Here is a 22699-nt window from a genome sequence, read left to right on the forward strand (position 1 = left end):
TTAAAAGCCAGCCATAGTATTTTAAAAGCTATGGGAAATGTGTTTTAAACAATGTTTGAGCCTATTACCTGATTATCTATAGCAAACATGTGTTTCAAACTTGACCAAAAAAGATAGGAACAGAACACGTAGTTCCCAAGCACTCATCATAAAATCTCTTGTAAGGTGTAGCCATCTGTACCAGCTAGCTGTTACCAGCTCTCTTGTGAAAATGATCCCAGGTCAAATACATTTGTCCCCCCAAATTAAGTATGTATGGTCTAGTAATTTACTTTGCATTCTAGCATCTTCTATTTTAGATTGCTTTCAACAATGGACTGTGGGAGTCCACAGAGGTTTCCTAGTGAGATCTGAGCTTGTTTTACCCAGCAGGACTGCATAAGAGGATGATTAGACCACAGGCCTGGGTACCAGATGTTTGGAAGGGTCTACACTTGGCTGTATCTAGCAAGGGGGAGGTCTTTTGCTGTGCCTCTTGGCATTGTTATAAAAAGCCCTTTTGAATAAAGTTCTGGTCCGGTGGATATTGATCCAAGTCCTCCTGAAGCTATCCTGTGTTTCTGTCTTTTCTCTCATTGGGTAGGCCTATCATTCTATCTACAAGTTCCTTATTCCTCTCTCCACCTCATAGGAACCCTGAAAAAGGTGGGAGTGAGTTCCCCACAATGGGTATCAAACTGTCTGTCCTTGGAGATAATTTACAAAAGATAAATCTGTAATTGGTAATAAGGCAATGTATAATTGGTAATAAGAAAACTGGTGAGTATACAAGCCAAGCAAAAAAGATTTTAGTTTGGAAAATTTTAGTTACATTAAAAACATTTTTGGCCAGGCAGTGGTGGCACATGCTTTTAATCCCAGCACTCAGTAGGCAGAGCAGGTGGATCTCTGTGAGTTCAAGGCCAGCCTGGTCTACAGAGTGAGTTCCAGGACAGGCACCAAAATTACACAGAGAAACCCAGTATAAAAACCAAACCAAACTAAACTAAACCAAACCAACCAACCAAACAACAACAACCAAAAAAGAAAAACATTTTTGATAGGGTCTTGCTACGCAGCCCAAAATGTCTTCCTCCTTCAGCCTCCCCAGTGTTGGGATGATAGCATGTGCTACCACACTTGGTGAAGTATAAACCAAACAATAGAAAGATTAGTTATAAAGTCTTAAATCAAAAGATGACCTTATTATGCTATGTAGTAAATTAGAATAGGTTAGGAAACCAAAGCACAGAAAAATTAAGTGAGTTGTGAGAACTGGGTCTGAAACTCATGTCTCTTGACTCATTTACTTTTTGCTCTGTTGAGATTAATCAGTACAGAAACTGCTTAGCTCAGGAAACTCTGCTGTTGCTTATGTGGACTCAGGAAGGGGGAGGAGGAAGAAAGGAGGGGAAGTGGGGAGAGAATAAGCATGGGCATCATGGCTATCACAGCTGAAGGGAGAAAATGGACTGCTGGACTTACCTCCTTTGAACCAATCTAATGACTGGATTTTCTATAAGACTGCAAAGGCACCCTCGGCAATTCCTTCCTTTTACCTTTTCCAACCAACTGTTAAAAATATTTACTTAGGGGGCCTGGAGAGATGGTTTAGCACTGGCTGCTCTTCCAGAGGACCTGGGTTTGATTCCCAGCACCCACACAGGACAGCTCACAACTGTCTGTAACTCATATGTGTGATGCACAGATAAACATGCCGGCAAAACACCAATATACATAAAGCAGATAAGTAAATTAGAATAATTACTCATATCTTTTAGACACTAAGCATCAATATGAATGAATTAATCCTTTAGATCTTTTAGACAGAAAACTTGATACTCATGAAACTTACTTGTGTTTGTCAAGTTCAGTAGCACATCTGACTTTACATATGACCTATAAAGAGAGTATAAAAAGAGTTTTGAAAAACACATGTAACAGAATTTTTCAGTTTATTTTGACTTTGTGCTTCAAGTGATACAGCTATAAACTTCAATGCTTTTGGTTGAACTATTGTGAAACAAAAACAGGCATCCAAATACTTAAATTTCTACCTTAAATATACAACACAATTATATGTTTAAATATGTATTGAACTTTTGTTATAAAGCAGATACTGTGCTAGGTGGCCTGCCATCTATTGTAAACTTTTTAAAGTGAATTAGTTTAGTTTTGTGTGCATGGGTGTTTTGCCGGCATGCATGTCTGTGTGCCATGTATGTGCCTGGCAACTTTAAAGACCAGAGGGTATCAGATCCATAAACTGAAGTTACAGACTGTTGTGAGCCAATGGGAGATGTGGGTGTTGGGAATTAAACCCAGGTCCTCTGGAAGAGAAGGCAGTGCTCTTAAACCACTGAGCCATCTCTCCAGCCCCTACCTTAAACTTTTTATTAGTCATGTTTTGTTCTAAAATAGAGCTTGTTACTTAACATCAATAGAGTTCTGGTTATATCTTCTTTTTGTTTGTTTTTGAGTCAGGGACTCACTATGTAACTATAGCTGTGCTGGAACTCACTATGTAGATCAGGCTGGTCTTGAACTCACAGAGATCCACCTGCCTCTGCTTCCCAAGTGCTGGGATTAAAGGCAGACATCACTATGCCTGGCTACGATTGAAGGTTTTTATATTCCAAAGCATGGAATTTCACTAATCTGGTATTAACATACAGGTGTACACAGAAGGAATACAAAACAGAAATGGGAAGACCAGTTACAAGATTACTAAAATATGGTATGAATTTTGATGGTTTAGAAAGAAAAACAAACTATAAATGCTATGCACAAAAATATTCTAAGTACTCAGGAACTTACTGATTTCACTCAAATATTTCTTGAGCACTTATTACTATTTCATGTTCTTTGATATGGTGGCATGTGCCTGTAATCCTAACACTTGGCAGGCAGAGGCAATAGGAGAATGATGCAGGATTTCAGGTTAGCCTGGGCTACATGGTTAGACTGTCTCAAAACAAAGACAAAGGAAAACAAAACAGCGGGGGGAAACTCAGCTATCTCATGCTCTACGTAAAGTGTCATAGATTCATAAACATAGTTACTATTTATATTTTGAAGGACCTCGTTGCATAAAAAAGTAAACCATCTACTTTGACATATTATGGCACAAAGGCACTAGTGCTTACATAAAATTTAGAAAGAGAGAAAGAGTAATGATTCCAGGAAAGAATAGGAGATAAGGGTGATTATAAAGAGTGAGTTAGGGCTTCTCAAAGGAACCAGTTATGAAAGCTACATAACTGGGTACTAAGCAGATAAATGTTTAGGTCTAGTCTACTGCATTTGGCTAACATACCACCATGTACCAAAAGCTCAGTGTGCTGTGGGATGGTCTGTATGTCAAATTGCTCTGATTGGGCAATAAACAAAACACTAATTGGCCAGTGGCCAGGCAGGAAGTAGGTGGTACAAGGAGAGAGGAGAATTCTGAGAAGCGGAAGGCTGAGGCAGAGAAACACTGCCAGCTGCCGCCATGACCAGCAGCATGTAAAGACACCAGTAAACCACTAGCCACGTGACAAGGTATAGATTTATGGAAATGGATTAATTTAAGCTATAAGAACAGTTAGCAAGAAGCCTGCCATGGCCATACAGTTTGTAAGCAATATAAGTCTCTGTGTTTACTTGGTTGGATCTGAGCGGCTGTGGGACTGGCGGGTGACAAAGATTTGTCCTGACTGTGGGCAAGGCAGGAAAACTCTAGCTACAAATGGCGCCCAACGTGGGGCAAGAGTTTCCACCTAAAACCTGAAAAAAAATTTCTAAAAATGGATCTAAAAACAGTTCCTAGTTGTTTCTCTCAAGCTAGTGGCAGCCTGCGTGTTTGAGCTACTATGGCGGGTTCCTGGCGTGTGTGCTTGACCTGCAGTATGGCGGGAATGAGGCCTCTGCAAGTGGCACATTAAGCTGTGTGGTGGATTTAGCCTTTGCTAGTAAACAAAAAAAAGAGGTTTCTGGGTTACACGCTGCTTTGATAAAAGCATAGACCCAGAGCTGGTGGAAAACATACCACCGCCATGTTGGGAAGCTGAAGTGGGAGGAGCCAGCAGCCACAGCGCCTTTTCAGTCTTAGAATGGTGCAGTTTAAAGCAATAGGCTCAAGGTAATATAAAACATAAGTCACATAAAGATGGCTACCACACAGAGAATCTGGATTATGTTCTCTTTGATATTTGTAACTAAAGAAAAACATATGATTACAAAAGCTGTTGAGTTATGCCAAAATGTATATTTTAAAGGTACCTTGACTTCAAAATTTGGCTATAAAGATATGTTGCTTTGGAAAAGAGTTTCTGCTTTTGTTTCCACAGAAAGCCAGAGGCTATGGATTTGTTCCAGATTAAGATACATCAGGTTTGACCAGCCAAGACGCCCCCCCCAAAGGTCTCCGATGACATCATGGCCCAGATGATCCAACATCCAGAATCCTTTCAAGGCAACTGGCTCAGACGATACAGACTCACGAACTACTCCATGATCCTAAAATTTTCTTTGCATCCCCATAAGATACAGCACCCCCCTCCAGCAGGAAGTAGTAAGAGAAGCTACGTCCAAATTCCCAAATATACCAAGCTGGCTTTGGAGATGTGTAAAAGTTAAACCCTTCCTTTTTAAAAAAAGAAAAGGGGAAGTGCTGTGGGATGGTCTGTATGTCAAATTGCTCTGATTGGTCAATAAATAAAACACTGATTGGCCAGTGGCCAGGCAGGAAGTAGGTGGGACAAGGAGAGAGGAGAATTCTGAGAAGCAGAAGGCTGAGGCAGAGAGACACTGCCAGCTGCCGCCATGACCAGCAGCATGTGAAGACACCAGTAAGCCACCAGCCACGTGGCAAGGTATAGATTTATAGAAATGGATTAATTTAAGCTATAAGAACAGTTAGCAAGAAGCCTGCCACAGCCAAACAGTTTGTAAGCAATATAAGTCTCTGTGTTTACTTGGTTGGATCTGAGCGGCTGTGGGACTGGCGGGTGACAAAGATTTGTCCTGACTATGGGCAAGGCAGGAAAACTCTAGCTACATCAGTGTATGGAACAATCTGAAATATTATCCCATTAGTCTCTAAATTGTACTACTTACATCATTCTCAGGTTTGCCCATTTTCTGTCTTCATTACCACAATGGATTATTTCAAGAGCCTTTTAATTGATTTCTCTAAGTCCACTGCTTACTCCATCTACTTCTTTAGAAGACAACTCTTCCCTTTTATTACCTTTCTTTTTCTGTGTCCAAGTGATTACATTTGGAAATTGTGGTAAAATATATATAGAGAGAATATAAAAATCACAATGTCCCCCTTAAAACTATCTGCTCCAGTGGCATGAAGTCACTCACACAGCTGTGCAACCATCACCGTCAGCCGCCTCAGCCTCCCCATCTTTCCAGTCCACTTAAAAATCTCCCCAATCTCCTTCTTTCAGCCTCTCACAACCATTCTATTTCCAGTAACTATAAATTTAGCTCCACTTATGTAACTAGACTCATCTAATATTAATACTGTGACTGACTTATTTCACTTAGCACAAATGCTTTTAAGATTCATGTGTCAATTTCCTTAAGACTATATATATATATAATATATATATATACACGCATATATATTTATGCATTTACTCATCATTGGTAGGTAGCATATACATTTTTGTCTTTTGTGAATAATGCTGCTATGAATATCTATATTCTATGTAAAATTTTGAGACATTATTTAGCAGTAAGTTGTGTATTTGCCTATAAGTACTTGATTTAACATTTCCTTTAAAAAGTAAATTCACATGTAACCACAACATAATTAAAAATGTTGTATGTGTAAAGATTTACTTTATGTGTTCGTCTGCATGCCTGCGTGTGCAGTGCTACAGGGGTTAGAAAAGGGGCACCAGAGTTCCTGGAACTAGAGTGACTATGGTTGTGAGCCATCACAGGGTCCTGGTTCCTCTGCAAGAGCAGCAAGCGCTGTTAACTGGTGAGCTACCCCTCCAGCTCCATCAACATAAAATTCAATGTTGCAACAGTAGTATTTTAAAAGTTATTTTCAGTTTTAAATTCTTTTTATGTTTTGCCTGTATGCATGTATGTGAGCCATGTACTTGCCTAGTTCCTATAGAGATCAGAAGTTTGCACTGAAACCCTTGGAACTGGAGTTCTAGATGGTTATGAGCCACCATGTGAGTGTGTAGCACTGTCCCTGGGTCCTCTGTCAGAGCAACAAGTGCTCTTAACCACGAAGCCATCTCTTCAGCCAGTACTTTTTGAAATAGCATGTCACTATGTATCCCTGACTGGCTAGAACTTTTTATATAGAGTAGGCTGACCAGAAATACAGAAATCTACCTGCCTCTGCCTTCTGAGTGCTAGGATTAAAGGTAGATATAACACTATTATACAATGTTCAGACCTTATTAATATTTTTTTTCAGTTGTCTCAATAATGTCTTTATGGTGAAAAAAACCCAAGAATTATGTATTAAATACATATTTCATGTTTAGTCTCACTTTCATTTAAATTTATCTTGTGTATGTGTGGGCATGTGGGTTCTATGGTACATATGCATGTCAAAGGATGACCTACTGGAGTCTGTTTTTTCCTCCTACCATGTGGGTTCTGGGGACTCTATTCATGTCACTTGGTTTGGTGGCATGCATTTTTACCTCCTAGCCATCTGGCTTTGTTTAATATCCTTTAACCTATTATACCTTTGTCTTTTATAATTTTACTTATAATTTTTGTGGTTCTTCTGCCTTACCTCTTTAGCATACCCACTTGTTGAATGCTTCTCCACTTTGGATTTATCTGCTGTTTACTTACAACTTGATTTATGCTTTTTAGCTGGAATGCCACTGAAGTGATGATGAAGTAGCCTTTTCACAGTGACTCATGATGGTGTTTTGTTCAACTCCTATGTTATTAACTCTGATTAACTGGCTGAGGCAGAATCTGTATGCTTCCCCATTGTTGTTAACTATTTTCTACATTGTAGCTAATAAGTATTATATGGAGAGGTATTAAAAAACTATGTTATTATCTTATTCTTCAAAAGTTTATTCACTAGTTTTAGTATCTACAAATGATTCTTGTCTGAATGAATTAAAGTAGAACATTGACTTTGTAAATCTCATTCCAGAAAAAAGTGCACACATTTTAATACATGAAATGTTTTTTACATTTAATACGTGAAATTGTATCCCACCTAATATTCTTTTAGCTTCCTGCTTATGACCCATCATTCTGAAAAATTTACAACTTCTCAATAAAAGTGTTCAGTTTTATATGTCTTCATGCCTTTGTATATATTGTGCATTATCTGGAATGTGTTTTCATGATCCTGTAACAAATATCAGCTCATTCTCAGGACTACCAACATGTCACACTTTATAATGTCCGGTTAAGTGCCTCAGGGAAAGAGAATTTGCTTCATGTCATTATATTACTAATACTCCATGGAACTTATTTTTGTATTTACATGTTTAAGAAAAGCCACAATTGACTTACATGTAGCCTCACTTTCTAGCATAATGGCTGGTTCATAGCAGACTTTCAGAAAATATGTTTTAAAATGATCAATGAATTCAGGTCAAAGCATGTACTTTGGTAGTATGGTGTAGTATGGGGGAGAGTGGGAAGATTGAAGAAACTGAAGCTGGATGGCAAGCTGTCACCTAATCACAGAGACCTTAGATAAAATGATAGGGGAGCAGGCTTTAACCCATTACAAACTATAGTATGATTCTATTTGGGTGGTTGAGTCTTCTATGACCACAGGAACTGGAGTGAAATGAGGTAAATTATTTTCATTAAATACCATTGATATGACTGAATCTACTAAACCATGTTTCCAGGTTAAAAAGATTTAACTTATTATTATTTTGGTTTTTGGAGACAGGGTTTCTCTGTGTAACACCTCTAGCTGCTCTGGAAGTCACTTTGTAGACCAGGCTGGCCTTGAACTCACAGAGATCCGCTTGGCTTTGTCTCCCTAGTGCTGAGATTTAAGGCTTGCACCACCACTGTGGGATGACTCATCCCTAACAGGCTTGAGGGCCAGACAGCCCAAACAAGTAAAAAAGATACTGAGAGCCAGCCTGGATCTGCCTGATGGTCTTAGCAACAGCAGCTGAAACATGATCTGGAGATGACCTAGACCAATGAGAGACAGCCATGTCACACCAGCAGATGCATATTTATCAGAACTCCCCCAGGCTTGCCTCTTCCTGAATAAACTGAGCTTGTTTAGACATTCTCCCGGAGTCTGTGTGGTTTGACTCTGTGCCTACTTGGCCCCCGCCCCTAAAGGGAACAACAACAAGGACCCTGCTACACACCACTACCCAGCAAAGATTCAACCTTTTTTTTTTTTTTTGACATTTCAAAACTGACTTTAAACATTCACACAGGGTGCCACACAGAGAGAGGATATGGGATGTGTGTGAGGCTGGGGTGCCCTGAGAGACAAAAAAAGGGGACCCAGGTGACAAGGCTGCTGGGGTATCCCCACCCTTACCACAGAACAAGGGAGTCGAATAGAGGCCCTCTCTGGAGGGTCTCGGGTATGTAGGAGCCAGTCCTCCCTTGGAGGTAGATCATCCGGGAGGGAACTGAGGAGCAGCTCCCACGGCGGCAGGGCAGGCAGCGGCTTCCTCAGTGGTACTCCTGGTAGTTGGGATAACCTGGGGCCGGAGCTCCCTCTTTAGGGGTTAGCTGGCTGGGGTCCTCCAAGAAAGGGGGTGCATTGCGGAATTGCTGGGCAGTATAGCGAGTGAGAAGGATGCCAACACCCTCAATGAGGGCCAACAGGATGCCCCCCATCATCGCAGAGGCCACCATCGCCAGCGGACCACTGTGCGCATCCAATACTGCTCCAGTCAAGGCTCCACTGCTGATGGAGTTCCAGGGGTCTTCCTTGGCCCGCAGCCGTACAAGGCCACAGTCAATGGTGGAAAACAGGCCTCCCCACACTGCAAAGCTACCTCCAATCTGGGGTGCTTGGATCCTCACAGCATTGGCACTACCTCTGAAGCGGTGTCGAATTCCTACAGGGGCACTGCGAAAGCCCTTGACAGCCTGGAAGACTCCACCACCAATGACACCCATAGTGAAGGCTTCACCGCAATCGTCCACAATTCGCCATGGGCAAGGTTCGCGAGCGTACTCCTCCGTGGAGCCAGCGTCTGGCCTGGAGCAGTCAGTCGCAGCAAGATTCAACGTTCAAAATCTAATTTATTTATTTATTTTTTTTTGCTTTTCGAGACAGGGTTTCTCTGTGTAGCTTTGTGCCTTTCCTGGATCTTGCTCTGTAGACCAGGCTGGCCTCGAACTCACAAAGATCCGCCTGCCTCTGCCTCCCGAGTGCTGGGATTAAAGGCGTGCGCCACCCCCGCCCAGCTTTAAAATCTAATTTATTTGTGTGTATGAGTGTGTGGGCATGCATGTTCCGTGATGTGTGTGGAGGTCGGAGGAGTCGGTTCTCCCCTTCTACCATGTGGGCTCTGGGAACTGAACTCAGGTTGATGGCAGCCTTGGTACCTTTACCTGTTGAGTCATCCTGCCACCACTGTTCCCAGGTTTTGAATCTAAGGAAATAGTATAATGAGACCGACTAATAAAAAAATGAATTAAATCACAGGTTCCATTTTTATTTTTAAAGATCACATTCAGACAGATAGAAAAGGCGGTGAATTTTGGAATGTATGAAGCAAAGTACAGACACCTGCAGAGGGGACACCTGAAACTCCAGTCACAGATATTTGAAGAACAAAGATGAGAAGAAAAACTGTGGCATCTTTGTGTTGAACAGTCAGGATTTAAAAAGCACAAGAATGAAGAACAGGAGACCTAGGCAAAGATGAGGAACAGAGAAGTTGTAGAAAACAGCAGAACAGTTTAGAGTTAAAGCGAAGTAGAGCCCTTGTAATTCCATGAAAACCGAGAAACGATTAAGAAAGTAGCATTTGGTTGGGTGACTTGTATGTCACTAATATCTTGCAAAGAAGAATTTTCAGGATGAGGACAGAGCAGTTCAAGAAGTTTAATAGGCACAAAACATAGATAAGAGATAGCTGAAGTTACTACAAACTAGATGATGTGTTGGGAGACAATTCCCTATGAATATCTGTTTTTGCATGGCTTAGATCTTCTTAGCAGCAAGTTTGTATAGTGAACATCTTTGAAAGGTAGAGATAGTTTTAACTTTAAAGACTCATTTCTTTTTCTTTTCTGAATGTGCACACTTTTAATCCCAGCACTGGGGAGAGGCAGCTCTGAGTTCGTGGCCAGCCTGGTCTACATAGTGAGTTCTAAGACAGTCAGGGCTACATAGAGAAAGCCTGTCTCAAAAACAAAACAAAACAAAACAAAACAAACAAAACCCCCAGATAATGCAGCATTTATAATACAAATACATTGTGTGGACTGAGTGCCCTCCCCTAGTACATCTATTGAACCCTGACCCCACTGTGCTGATATTTGGAAGACTCATTTCTTTACTAGTAGGATAAAGGGAAAACATTTCCTTGCCCGAGGACATTCCTGGAGAGTAAAGCTTCTCTCTGGTGGCAGGCTGCTTACGTACTAGAACCAATGTTCAGTGGGGCGGTGGTGGCTCACACCTTCAATCCCAGCACTTGGGGAGGCAGAGCCGGGTAGATTTGGGGAGGCAGAGCCAGGTGAGTTTGAGGCCAGCCTGGTCTACGGAGCGAGATCCAGGACAGGCATCAAAGCTATACAGAGAAACCCTGTCTCAAAAAAACAAAAGAAAAGAAAACAACAACAACAGAACCAATGTTCACCTTTCCCTGTTGCTTTCTCTCTTTCCTCCCTTCAGGTTCCACTGTAGCACACCTTGCTGCACGTGCAGATAATTTTGGCCCCTCAGTGTAGCCCTACGGCCTGGAGTCTGGAAATCTGCTATAAAGCCCTGCTTGGGTAGCTGTTTTTAAAAGCCTGGAGTAATAAATGGCCCTTTTCTCTAACCCATGAGTCTAATGTTTCTTTTGGCACACTTCACAAACTGTGACAGGTGCTCTTATATTTCTTTCTTTCTTTTTTTTTTCTTTTGGTACTCTTATATTTCAAGCAGGGTAAAAAGACCCTTCATGTTTCTGATCTAAAATCTTTTTGTAGAAATGAACTGAATAGACCAGGTGAGGCAGAAGGTAGAGGAGGAAGAGGAAAGCAAGCCGAGCTACTCAAGAAGACTGTAGTAGAGCAATTCAGCTGAAGAAAGAAGTACATTTCTGATTCAGGGAAGAAAAACTTAGAGGTCTATACATAACATTGAAAATAATTTATAAACCATCTCTTCACTAAGAACATTTGGGGGCTGAAGAGATGGCTCAGTGGTTAAAGTTACCTGTCATGGGACCTGCACAGTTACAGGAGAGAACAGATTCCTTCAGATGATCCTCTGCAATTGTCCATGTATATGTTGTGACATGCTTACCCACATATAGATACATATCCACACACAAATAAGCAAATGTAAAAAATTGATACTACAGACTGAGACATTTTGATTTAAAGCAGGATGAGAAAATTTGGCAAATGGATTCTATTTTATTTTTCTATAAAAGTATATATTTTCCAACATAAATGTATGTTCTGGGGAAAATGTTAGATTTAAGTACTTGGAACATGGAAAATATCAACAGAAGTGTTTAAAAGAATATATTAAGATACAGAAATTCAGTTGACAGCAGGTATAGCCAGTAAGATTTGTTGATTTTAAAACTGGAATAGTCTAGTAGGGAGAAAAAGGACGTTCTCATAGAATGTTCACGTTTAAGTAGGCCACACTGTCATGTACTGACTTAGAACTGTAAGCAACTACTGTAGAGCAAGAGCTCCTTCCGATGTCCGCACTAGTCTAGCAGAGCAAAATATCAAGAGATGAAGAATAAAATGAAATGGAGAAAGAGGGGTGAAATGACCAAAGGGATGAGGGTGGGAAACAGATAAATGGACTGAACAAGTCTAGGGCAAAAGAGAAAACACTGGTCAGAAAGAACGGCTCGTCTTAAAGAACTGTTTCAAGATGCAGTTATGTTAATGGATAGCTTCAATAGAAATAGAGACATTCTGGGAGTGAAGCTTTGGGTAGGCTAACAACACAGATTTTGAAAATGGTCCTCTAGCAGAGGAGACAAGGCAAGACAGAAGTGCTGATTCACCCAGGGAGGTCCAGGTTATCATTACACCCAGTGATGACCTAATCAGATGGCACAGATTTTGGAGAGGAGATAATGGCATAACATCAGTAAAGAGTATTGGGAGACATAAGGTAGACTTACTGTCTTCCTTCTAAAAATGCTATGAAGCGCCATCTGGGAATAGCCACATTTCAGAACAGGCCATTAAGAAGATCTTATCAAGAGGAAAATGGGGACTGGTTTAGAAGGGTAATTCATATTACAAGTCATGGAATAATGGGTGTAAGAGGGGTTTAAGCTAGATAATAACAGAATTAAAAGGTTAGTTGCAACCTGAACTTGAAGAATGTATTTCAATGTATTATTTAATCAGACACTTAAATCATATTTTTATTGTAGAAATATTAAAAACAATAATATAGTATTAATATCAATAGACTTGAAGTATTTTACAACTACATCTAACAGGATATAATTCTGAGTGAAAATACAGTTATTATCAAAAAATAAGCTTAACAATTACATACAATTTGTTAAGATAGCTAAGGTAGCTCATAAAACATAATAAACACATTTTTGTAGATTATTTGAAGCTTAGAACAGTAAATAATGTGTTAGTTCAGTTCATGTCAGGTGGACCATTTCTTGCCAAATATTAGAAAATTAAAATGGGCCATTTATATAAGGGCATTTTCCTTTGTATAGACGTATGAAGAATTATGAAAGTTGATAAATGTTAAATGGTTTTCATCATCTAACCCATTTTTACCACATCCACACTACCACCTCTAATTGAGAAAGTATTTAGCGTGGGTGAGTGCATGTGTGTGTGTGTGCGTGTGCGTGTTTGTGTATGACATGAAAGTAGAAGAAAACTACTGGTGAACAGAGACCATCCAAAGGAAGGGTGAGAAAGTGAAAGGTAAGCCGGTAGTGGGGGTATGCTCAAAGGACACTGGATGCTTCTGTTAAAAAGTCCTTCCGTAACTCAGTAGCATGAACAAGGATTATATGTCAATGGGGAAAATATGAAAGAGAAAGTGTTGATGTAAGTTGTGGTGATTAAGGAAGATTTAAAATAATGTTATGATGTACTTAATTTTAATCTTATAATAATCATAAATAAGCAATCTGAAACGTTTTTCTTTCTTAAAATGTAGACGTATGAATTCCACCTTAGTATCTTAAAGGGGAGGTGAGTGTAGCAAATATATTTTGTGTGACTATTATCCTATGTAAGTTAGTATTAATGTTAGTACCCCAAATTTGAAGATGGTGTTATGGTCTAAATGTTTACACTTCCCATGTTTACATTAAAATGCTAATCCTCAATATGAAGGTGTTAGGAGGCCACTGGGGCATGCTTAGATCACACTGATGGAGTCTTCTTAAGTCAGGACTTAGTATTTGTCTTAGGGTCTCTATTGCTGTGAAGAGATACCACAACCACAGCAACTCCTACAAAGGAAAAACATTTAATTAAGGTGGCTAACATTTTCAGAGGTTTAGCCCATTATCATCATGGTATGACATGGTGCTGGAGAAGTAGCTGAGAGTCCTACATCTTGACTTGCAGGCAAAAGGAACTGGTCTAAGAAACTGGGCATGGCTTGAGCATGTATGAGACCTCAAAGCCTGCCTCCACAGGCCACACTTCCTCCAACAAGACCACACCTACACCAACAGGGCCATGCCTACTTCAACACCTTCCAATAGTGCCATTCCCTATGGGCTTATGGGAACCAATTACATTCAAACTACCATAGTGTGCTTATAAAAAAGATTTCACAGAGAGTGAAGAGAGTCCTATAGTCTTCTATCACATGGGTAATGGTGGGAAGCCACTATCTATGCTATAAAGTGGGCCCTCACTTGACAGTGAATCTGCCAGAACTATGAACCTTTCAGTCTGTAGAATGGTGGGGTAATTTTTTGTTATTCATAAGTTTGTTTATATTATTTCTCAGTATTCTTTTCCCTTCTACTGAATGGCCTAAGGTTCACCCTGGAGGTATATATTTATTCCATGGCATGTAGGACTTGTTGCTTTGAAGATGGTAAGTGCTGAAATACTTATAGAACACTTTTCTGTGAAATTTCCTTCTGTTTTTTAATTGAAATAAAAACTTTACCACAGAACATATCTGTATAAAATTTAGAACTCATGCTAAAATGAATCATGACAAATATAATCCCTTCTCCATGGTGACTAGCTAGGCATACATATCTATGTAGATTACTCTCACAGAAGCAGTTATCTACAATTTCCATCTCAACTGTTCATGTTCCTGTGCAGAATGGTGCATTACTCCCGAACTTACCAATACTGTTGACTACACAGGGATCATGAGGTTTCAGCTACTTCAGCTATAAGTTGAATACTTCCTCCTTTTCAATGTCAATCATATACTTAATTTTTAAGAACTGTCTTCTAAGTATTTTATATCTTCATATTCTTGATTCTAGGATATAATATCATTGTGCATCTCTCTTAGGAATCTAGTATCCTAATAATTGTGTTCTTAGTTTCTTTTCTCAACTTTAGTTTTCCTTAAAGTTGCTTAAAATAATTTTATATAATCAAACTGAAGTGTTACAATAAAATAAATTTCCAGATGAATACTGAATATACCTGAAAAATGAAACTTAAACAACAAAGGGGCTCTCATGAAAATAAAAAAACCCATGAGTTTGAGAAGAATGTGAAAGAAAACAAAAACAAAATGTTGTAGTCTAGAAAGCAAGAATATGTGTGTGTGTGTGTTTGTGTACACTGCTATTCTTTGAAAGTCTGCTTGTAAGATTGGCCCATGCTGGCTATTTGTGAACTGGATTTCAGGAGGTCCCTAATAATTCCCTTAAAGATAAGGGTGTTCCATTGCACTAAAACCGTACAAAAAAACATGGTCTATAGTACATACTGGATTTCTTTTCCAGATCCTAGAATTTTAGTTTTGTGTTAGTTAGGAGCTACCTACATGACAAACCTCTAGTAGTATCTAAATCTCTTCTTGGTAGACAGCTCTTCATGTGTGTTGTCATAACTTGTTGCCAAATGAGTTAAAGCACGTCCCATGAAGCTCCACTGGAAACAAACTGTAGAGTCTAGACTTTATTGTCATGTGGCTCTCCCCTGATTGAACTTACTCTGTATCCTTTCACTGAAATAAACTATAACCAAGAGCAAATCTACGAGTCTTTCTAACAAAACACCAAGCCTAATGGTGGCCTGGGAGACATCATCACAATGTATGTGACGATATTACTTCCAAGCCAGGATCAAGGAAGTCAAGAAGGAGCTGATAAGAATTTCAGAACTGTCAAAGCTACAGGAGACAGAAGAACCAGGTAACAATCTGGGGCAGGTAAAATGGGTAAATAATACTGGTTTGAGAGCTGAATTAAAAAATCTCACATCTCTAGTTTCTTGGGGAAACACCCCTTCTTTACTCTGGTAGATACCTGTACATTTGTTCTATGAAGAAGTCAGCAAAAGACTGTTTGGAGCCACACTAAAAACAGGGAGTGAGGATGTATACCAAACTTAAGTATTCTAACCTACTCTTTCTTTCCTCAGTCTGTTCTTAAAATGCTGGAGTGAACTTCTGATTCTCTGAATTGGTGTAATATATCTCCCCTGAGGAACCTGATCAACCCAAAGGGAAAGATATAAAGCTCTATGCCTCCATATCAGAGACCCCTAACAAGTGGCTCACACTAATTTCCCTTAAACATAGCTCAAAGTGTACATGCTTCACCCACATGCTCAGTTTTTTCTAATTATGAACAGCAAGCCAAATGTAACCAGAGAGCCCTAGAGTCTCTAATAAAAGATGGAAATAAAAACAAATAGGAAACAGAAAACAAAGTAGAAATCAAGCAAAAAAATAAATATACTCAGATAAAGATAATGCATTCACAAAACACAAAATGCTATTAATAAAGAACTTCAAGAAAAAATGAACTCATGGAAATTAAGTTATCCTGAAGAATGACAAAGACAAGAGAAGAGCTGCAAGTGGGGAAAATCTTTCCCCAAGAGTAGGGAGGAAAGGCATTTGGAAAAATAGACAAGGAGAGATGAGAAATATAGGATGTAAAATATTGAAATCCAAGAGTTCCAGAAAAACAGAACAGAGACACAGAAGAGGAGAAAAAGTAAAGTTAATTCCCTAGTTAACAAGTTTTCAGGGTGACAAATACTGCTTCATTAATGCTAACAGTGAAAATAACTGGTTACCAGCTGTTAAAGAGCTACACAATTAATATGCCCAAGTAAATAGTCAGAAATCTGTTTAATAAAGTATAGTGATATGTAAATACTGTGTTTGACACATTCTTTATGCCCTTAAAGAACAACAGCTAAAACTTTCAGAAATGAAGTATAAGTTTATGGGTGAGAAGAAAATTTGTGAGCTTTCAAAAAAAAAAAAAAAACCCCAATATAATTGATTACTACAAACTGTCTATGAATTTACCATGGAAAGTTTGCTGAAGACATCAATGTATCTTATATTTAAGGAATATGCAGAATTTATTTCTGAACAAAGAGTGAAAATTTATGCTTTTTTTAGAAGATGAACTGCAATAGAATCTGAAACTCTTTTGTCCTTTAATAAATTTTCCAGTGGCAAATATCCTACAGTGTACTGTAGTACTTTTTTCATAAAGTCTTTCGTGCTTTTAAGTCAAGAAGATGGTAGAATTGCTTTTGCAAACACATGAAGAATACACTGAAGAATATCAGTTTCAGTGAAATGGTCAGGGAAAAGGGACAGAATATATCAGAAATAGGGAATCCTGGGGAAGAAAGAAATATGGGGAACCCTGTTCACTTATCTTTCTTCTTGACTTTTTTTTTGTTACATTTTATATTTGTGTGTATATACAGAGAGGTAAGATAGGCAGGCAGGCAGGCAGACACACAGACGACATACACACACAATTCAGCATGCTGTGGACATCAGAGGACAACTTGTGGGAATCAGCTCTCTCATTTTATCATGTAGTCCCTGGGGATTGAACTGGGCTCACCAAGCTTGGCAGCAGGTGCCTTTACCTGCTGAGTCATCTCTCTGGCTCTCCTTCTGGTTGCCTAAAGGCAATACAGCTTGGATGCAAATATCAATAATCACTAACGGTACCTTAAAACCTGCTAATACCATTTTCATCATACAGTAAAGAAACAAGGGTACAACATACAACCATAGATTAGGAAAAGTGATGCTGTTCAAAGGAACAAGACAGAAGGAAATTTTAGGGATGCTCTCTTCCTCAGTCCCATTTCCCCCTAACTAAAACACCACTAGGTAACATTGTTATCTTACTGTGTTCTAGTATTTACTACTTTCAGTATTTTAAAATGGTATTTTGCTTAATCTTCATAGCTCTGGAATAGACACAAGTAGCTCCATATTAAACATGGAGGAAATACTGAGACACAGAAGTTAGGAAAACTTCCCAAAGAGTCTAAGGATTAGGACTTGTAGTCAAGTTTTTTTGTTTTGGTTTGTTTTGAGACAGGGTCAAACTGTGTAGACCAGGATGGCCTCTCACAGTAATCCTCCTCTTTCTGCCTTCTGAGTGCTGGGATGAAAGGCATGTGCCACTAAACATGGCAGTGTTCAAATCCTTAACTGCACCACCCCTCCATATTTTATGTTCCAGCTGTATCCTGACAACTTCTAGTTCACAAACCTGAAAAATCCACAAATTGTTTAGAGTAGGTTCCTTAACCATAACTGATTCTAGTCTGCCTACTCATCAAAAGACAGTATGTGTAATGCTCCCAGTAGGTTATCACAAGACCTCTCCCATTTTCCTTCCTGCTGCTGCAAAGTATACTCATCTACTCAGACTTAAGTTATTCCAATGGCTCTGCTATTAAATGTCCTTTCAGAACAGATTTGTCAAAAATATCAGTTAGATACTAAGTCTGTTCTGTAAGAGGCTTCACAATGAGAGAAAGAAAATGAGGGAGCACCTGACCAACCAAAGATCTTAATATGAGGCTGCAAAGGAGAAAAATTCATATCCTGTCAAATACATTACATCATCTCAAAGCAGTCCAAATGACTGAATCAGCATTTGGGAAGCCCTATATAGTAGCAGAGAAAATAGCACAAAATTTAAAGACAGTATTACGTATTTTTACCTCTGAGGGACTGAAGTCTGGAAAAACAAATCACACAGTGTGGTTAATATGCCAACAAAGTGGCAGCTATAATTCAATTGAATTGTAAGAACATCGCTGGGTATGGTGGTGCATCCCTTTAATCCCAGCACTCGGAAGGCAGACATAGGTAGATCTCTGTTGAGTTTGAGGTTAATCTGGTCTACATGAATTCCAGGACAGCCAGGGCTACATAGAGAGACAATATCTCAAAACCAACAAAAAAAAAATCAAGCCAAACCAAATAAAAAACCAACAAAAGGACATACAGACTTAAAATATCCAACTACATCTTATTCAAGATAGCAGATCAAGGATGTGCAACATTTCTTTAAAATAAATGTAAACTAGTGTCTGGCATAGCATAAGCTATAGTGTAGCAGAAGGCAGATGTTTATGGTATAGCCTGTGTTCTATGGTACTTCCTTCACATCTGGTCAGACTGGATGAAATGCATAAATTGCTCAGGCTTCATTTGAACTAACACTGATGAGTACTAGTAATGAAGCTTTTGTGTTATGGTTAGTTTTGATTGTCAACCTGAAACAGTCAAGAATCACCTGGGAAGGGAGTCTCAATGAAGAACTATCTAGATTAGGTTGGTCTATGAGAGATTTTCTCACCTGGGTTGATGGAGATGGGAAGACCCACCGTGAAGGTGGGAGGCACCCTTGAATCGGCTAGGCCTTGGACTGAATGAAGAGAGCGAGCTGAACACTAAAAGCATGCATACATTCATTACTCTCTGTTCCTGATTTTTAGATATAACCAACTCCCTCAAGCTCCCACTGTTATGACTTCCCTGCTGTGATGGAACTAAAACAAAGTATTTCTTGACCTAAACTGCCTTTGTCAGAGTTCCCTTCCGCCCCAAGACAGGGTTTCTCTGTGTAGCCCTAGTTGTCCTAGAACTTACTTTGTAGACCAGGCTGGCCTCAAACTCACGGAGATCTGCCTGCCTCGGCCTCCTGAGTGCTGGGATTAAAGGCGTGTGCCACCACCACCCAGCTTTGTTAGAGTTATTTTATCACAGCCATAGGAAACAAAACTAACACAGTTTGTTACATGAAAATTATAAAGACTTTATTTGTTGTTTTATCACTTTAATAAAGACAACACAGACACCGAAGAGAAAAAAGGAGTAAGAATTAGCAGTTACATGTGTTGGGACCCACACAAATGTTTTGCTTGCCTTATCTAGTATTAGTGAGTTTATTTATTTATTTGAATCCCATCATTATTTACAAATACATTTCCTATTTATTTGCTTAATTTTTGAGACAGTGTCATGCAGCCCAAGCTATCCCAGAATTCACTACTAGGCTGAGGCTTACCTTGAATTCCTGATCTTCCATGTGGACCCACTTCCCAAGTGCTGGGGTCTGCAGATTTCCTATTTTAAGATATACACATTTCTGGACTTGGGAGATGGTTCTGATGACCTGAATTCTATCCATGGAGCTGATGGGGTGGAGGAGAGAACTGACTACTGAAAGTTGTTCTCTGAGTTCTACAAGTTCCACAGCATGTTCACACATGTGTGCATGTAAGTACACACATACACAATGAATATATGTAAAAAGAAATACAAATTTCTCATTTCTCTTAAAGAGTCACGTTATTTTCTAATATTGTCTCACAGTGGGAACTGCTAATGTAGATGTCTTAAGACCCTAAGTCTTTGATCCACAGTTACCATTGTTCTCTTTGATCCCTCAGAGGACAGCACCAGGGCCTTTCTTAAAATTTGAGTTTAGGATCCTTGTTTTAAGCCAAATTAAGTGGGAAGAGAAAGAGGAGGGAGGGGGAAAGGGGCTGACAGTTTTCTGCTGTAAAATTATACATGTATATACGCACGGGGGATCTATTTGAATAGTTGTGTGCAGACTTCTCTGAAGAAGTGTTGCCCAGGAAGTGAGAGTAACTAAAAAAAGGAAGAACATTCTAGCCATCAAAAAACAAAACAAAACAAAAAAAAAACGAAAAACAAAAACAAAAAAAAAACCATGGGAAAGCTCTATTAGAGAAGGGAATTAGCAAGTTCAAAGGACTGAAAGAAAGGACATGTGGTGTGGCTGGGGTGATGAGGAACAAGGAATATACTGTAAGATGAAATGCTTTGTAGTGTGTACAAATTTGTCTTTATCCTGAAGAGTAACTAGAGTCAATAAAAGAATCTAGGGGAAAAGCTTCTAAAGTTGAGAGATTTCTGTTGGAGAAGGATAACCCTGGCAACGGTGCAGAGACCGAAGCTGTAGGTGGGTGTGGGTGTGTCAGGGGACACAAACCAAGTAGTCAGCGGCTAGCTAGGACAAATTACACAGCAGGGGGAGTACCTGAACCAGGTATTGTGATGGTGGATGGACTGAAGAGGTTAGGATTTGGTGATCAAGGGAATGTAAGTACGTGGGAGAAGGCAGTATCAAGTATTACTTGTAGTTTTACCAATCACATAAAAATGGAAGAGCAGTGGAAGCCACTGAAATGGGGAATGAAAGTGGAGAACTAGGTTTTGGAGGACATACGTGTCGTGTCAGGTGGGGACAGAGAAGCAAAGACATGTTGAATGTGGATACTTTAGGTATGATAAAAAATATGTCAAATAAGTATAAAGTCTAGGAAGTCAGGGCTCAGAGGTGTAGTTTGGCTGAATCAGAAATAGCTATAAATCTTTTTTTTCCTTCTGTGACATTATGTCATGAATGTAGATGCTATCACCTGAGAAAGAGGGGAGATAGGCTCAAGTCTTTAGACACCCTGTACTATGTGGAAAGGTCTTGTCTCCAAAACAAAACAAAAATCAAACACACATCAAAACAAACTAAAGAGGATAAGAGTAGAGATACTTTTGTGCTTGTTAAGTCTCTTTATTGTTTTCTGTTTTATTAATCTCTATATTCACTTCCTTCTGTTTCCATCCTGTAAATTTATCATACTCTTTCCAAAAGTGAATGTTAAACATTGTTAAATTTCGGGCTTTTCTTTTTCCCTTTTCTGGTCTAATATAAAGATTCAATCCTATTTCTGCATGACAACTTAATTTTCCAGATAATTTTCTTTGCCATGCTGGACATTGAGTCTAGGGCCCCACACACATCCTAGGGTAAAGTAAACGCTGTACTAGAGTCATACTCTCAGCTCTTACAAATACTTTATTTATTTTGTTTTTTTCAGACAGGGTTTCTCTGTGTAGTTCTGGAGCCTGTCCTGGAACTCACTCTGTAGCCCAGGCTGGCTTCGAACTCACAGAGATCCACCTGCCTCTTCCTCCCGAGTGCTGGAATTAAAGGCGTATGTCATCACCGCCTGGGCCTTACAAATACTTTTTTTTTTGACAGACTTCTACTGCAATGTCTTTGGGATGAGAGAATACATGTTCTTCAAAATTTAGTAATAGCTAATGACCAACATTATCTACCATATACCATTCTAAATATTCGTATCTAATCTAATCTTCACAATAATCCTATAAGCAGATATTACCATTGCTCTAAGTTTTGTAATCAAGGTGGAAGACACAGAGTAACTCAATAATTTATCTAAGTAAATTTAATAATGTATTATTATTTTTTAATAAATGTAGAGTTACATTTTCCATTCACCACTTTAGCTTCTATTCTTGGAGTAAACAAAATTCTGTTCATTGCGGGAGACATCAGTCTAACTGAGGTATTAGTAATGTAACATACCATACATCATCAGTGTATAGAATTATTTTATTTTTTCCTGAGACAGGGTTTTCCTGTGTAGCCGTGGCTGTCCTGGAACTCACTCTGTAGATCAGGCTGGCCTCGAATTCAGAGAGCTTCCTGCCTCTACTTCCTGAGTGCTGGGATTTGAAAGCATATACTACCACCATTGGCAAATTCTGAGTTTTGAAAGATGTATACAAACTAGGAAACCGTCTACAAATATAAAATGTTCCTAAATCTGTTCAAGTGGCCTCCTTGTTGTATGTTATGTATGTTCCCTTTTCCAGACCTTAGGTGCCTAGTGAATGACTTGTTACTACAGAATACTTTGCATTTACAAACATTTGGTATAAATAGAATAAGTGAGGTCATTTGGGAATGGGGAGTCTAACTTCTTTCAGCCTACCGACTTTGAGAATCACTTTACACTGATATATAAGTTGTTTGTCCTTTTTTTTTTTTTAAACTAATAGTAGTAGTACTCCTTTGTATGCCATATACATTTATTTTTGATGGGTATTTGGGTTAATTTCAGTTTTGAGCTCTTGAAAATAAAGCTGTGTGTTAGCTTTTATATGTAAGGCTTTCTATGGACATATGGTTTCTCTTAATTATTTAAGACAATAACAGCTATATTGTATGACAGACTTAAGTTACACTTTCTAAAAGCTGTTTTCCAAACTGGTTGTAAAGCC

General features: G+C 39.1%; 2 protein-coding genes across 2 annotated transcripts in view; both read right to left on the reverse strand.

Moving 5' to 3' along the window:
* The window catches only part of Gpr137c (G protein-coupled receptor 137C), a 61542-nt gene that overhangs the window by 31427 nt on the left and 7416 nt on the right, over window positions 1-22699 (reverse strand). Inside the window, exon 2 of the mRNA XM_028873619.1 lies at window positions 1835-1878. Within this exon, the coding sequence (XP_028729452.1) occupies window positions 1835-1878 (44 nt within the window). The remainder of the gene's footprint in view (window positions 1-1834; window positions 1879-22699) is intronic.
* LOC114696056 (mitochondrial import inner membrane translocase subunit Tim17-B-like) lies at window positions 8206-9264 on the reverse strand. Its single transcript, XM_037208605.1, has one exon. The coding sequence runs from the start codon at window positions 9085-9087 to the stop codon at window positions 8635-8637; it is 453 nt and encodes a 150-aa protein (XP_037064500.1). The 5' UTR covers window positions 9088-9264; the 3' UTR covers window positions 8206-8634.

Source organism: Peromyscus leucopus, chromosome 9 (assembly GCF_004664715.2).
Source record: "Peromyscus leucopus breed LL Stock chromosome 9, UCI_PerLeu_2.1, whole genome shotgun sequence".
NCBI classification, from domain to species: Eukaryota; Metazoa; Chordata; class Mammalia; order Rodentia; family Cricetidae; genus Peromyscus; species Peromyscus leucopus.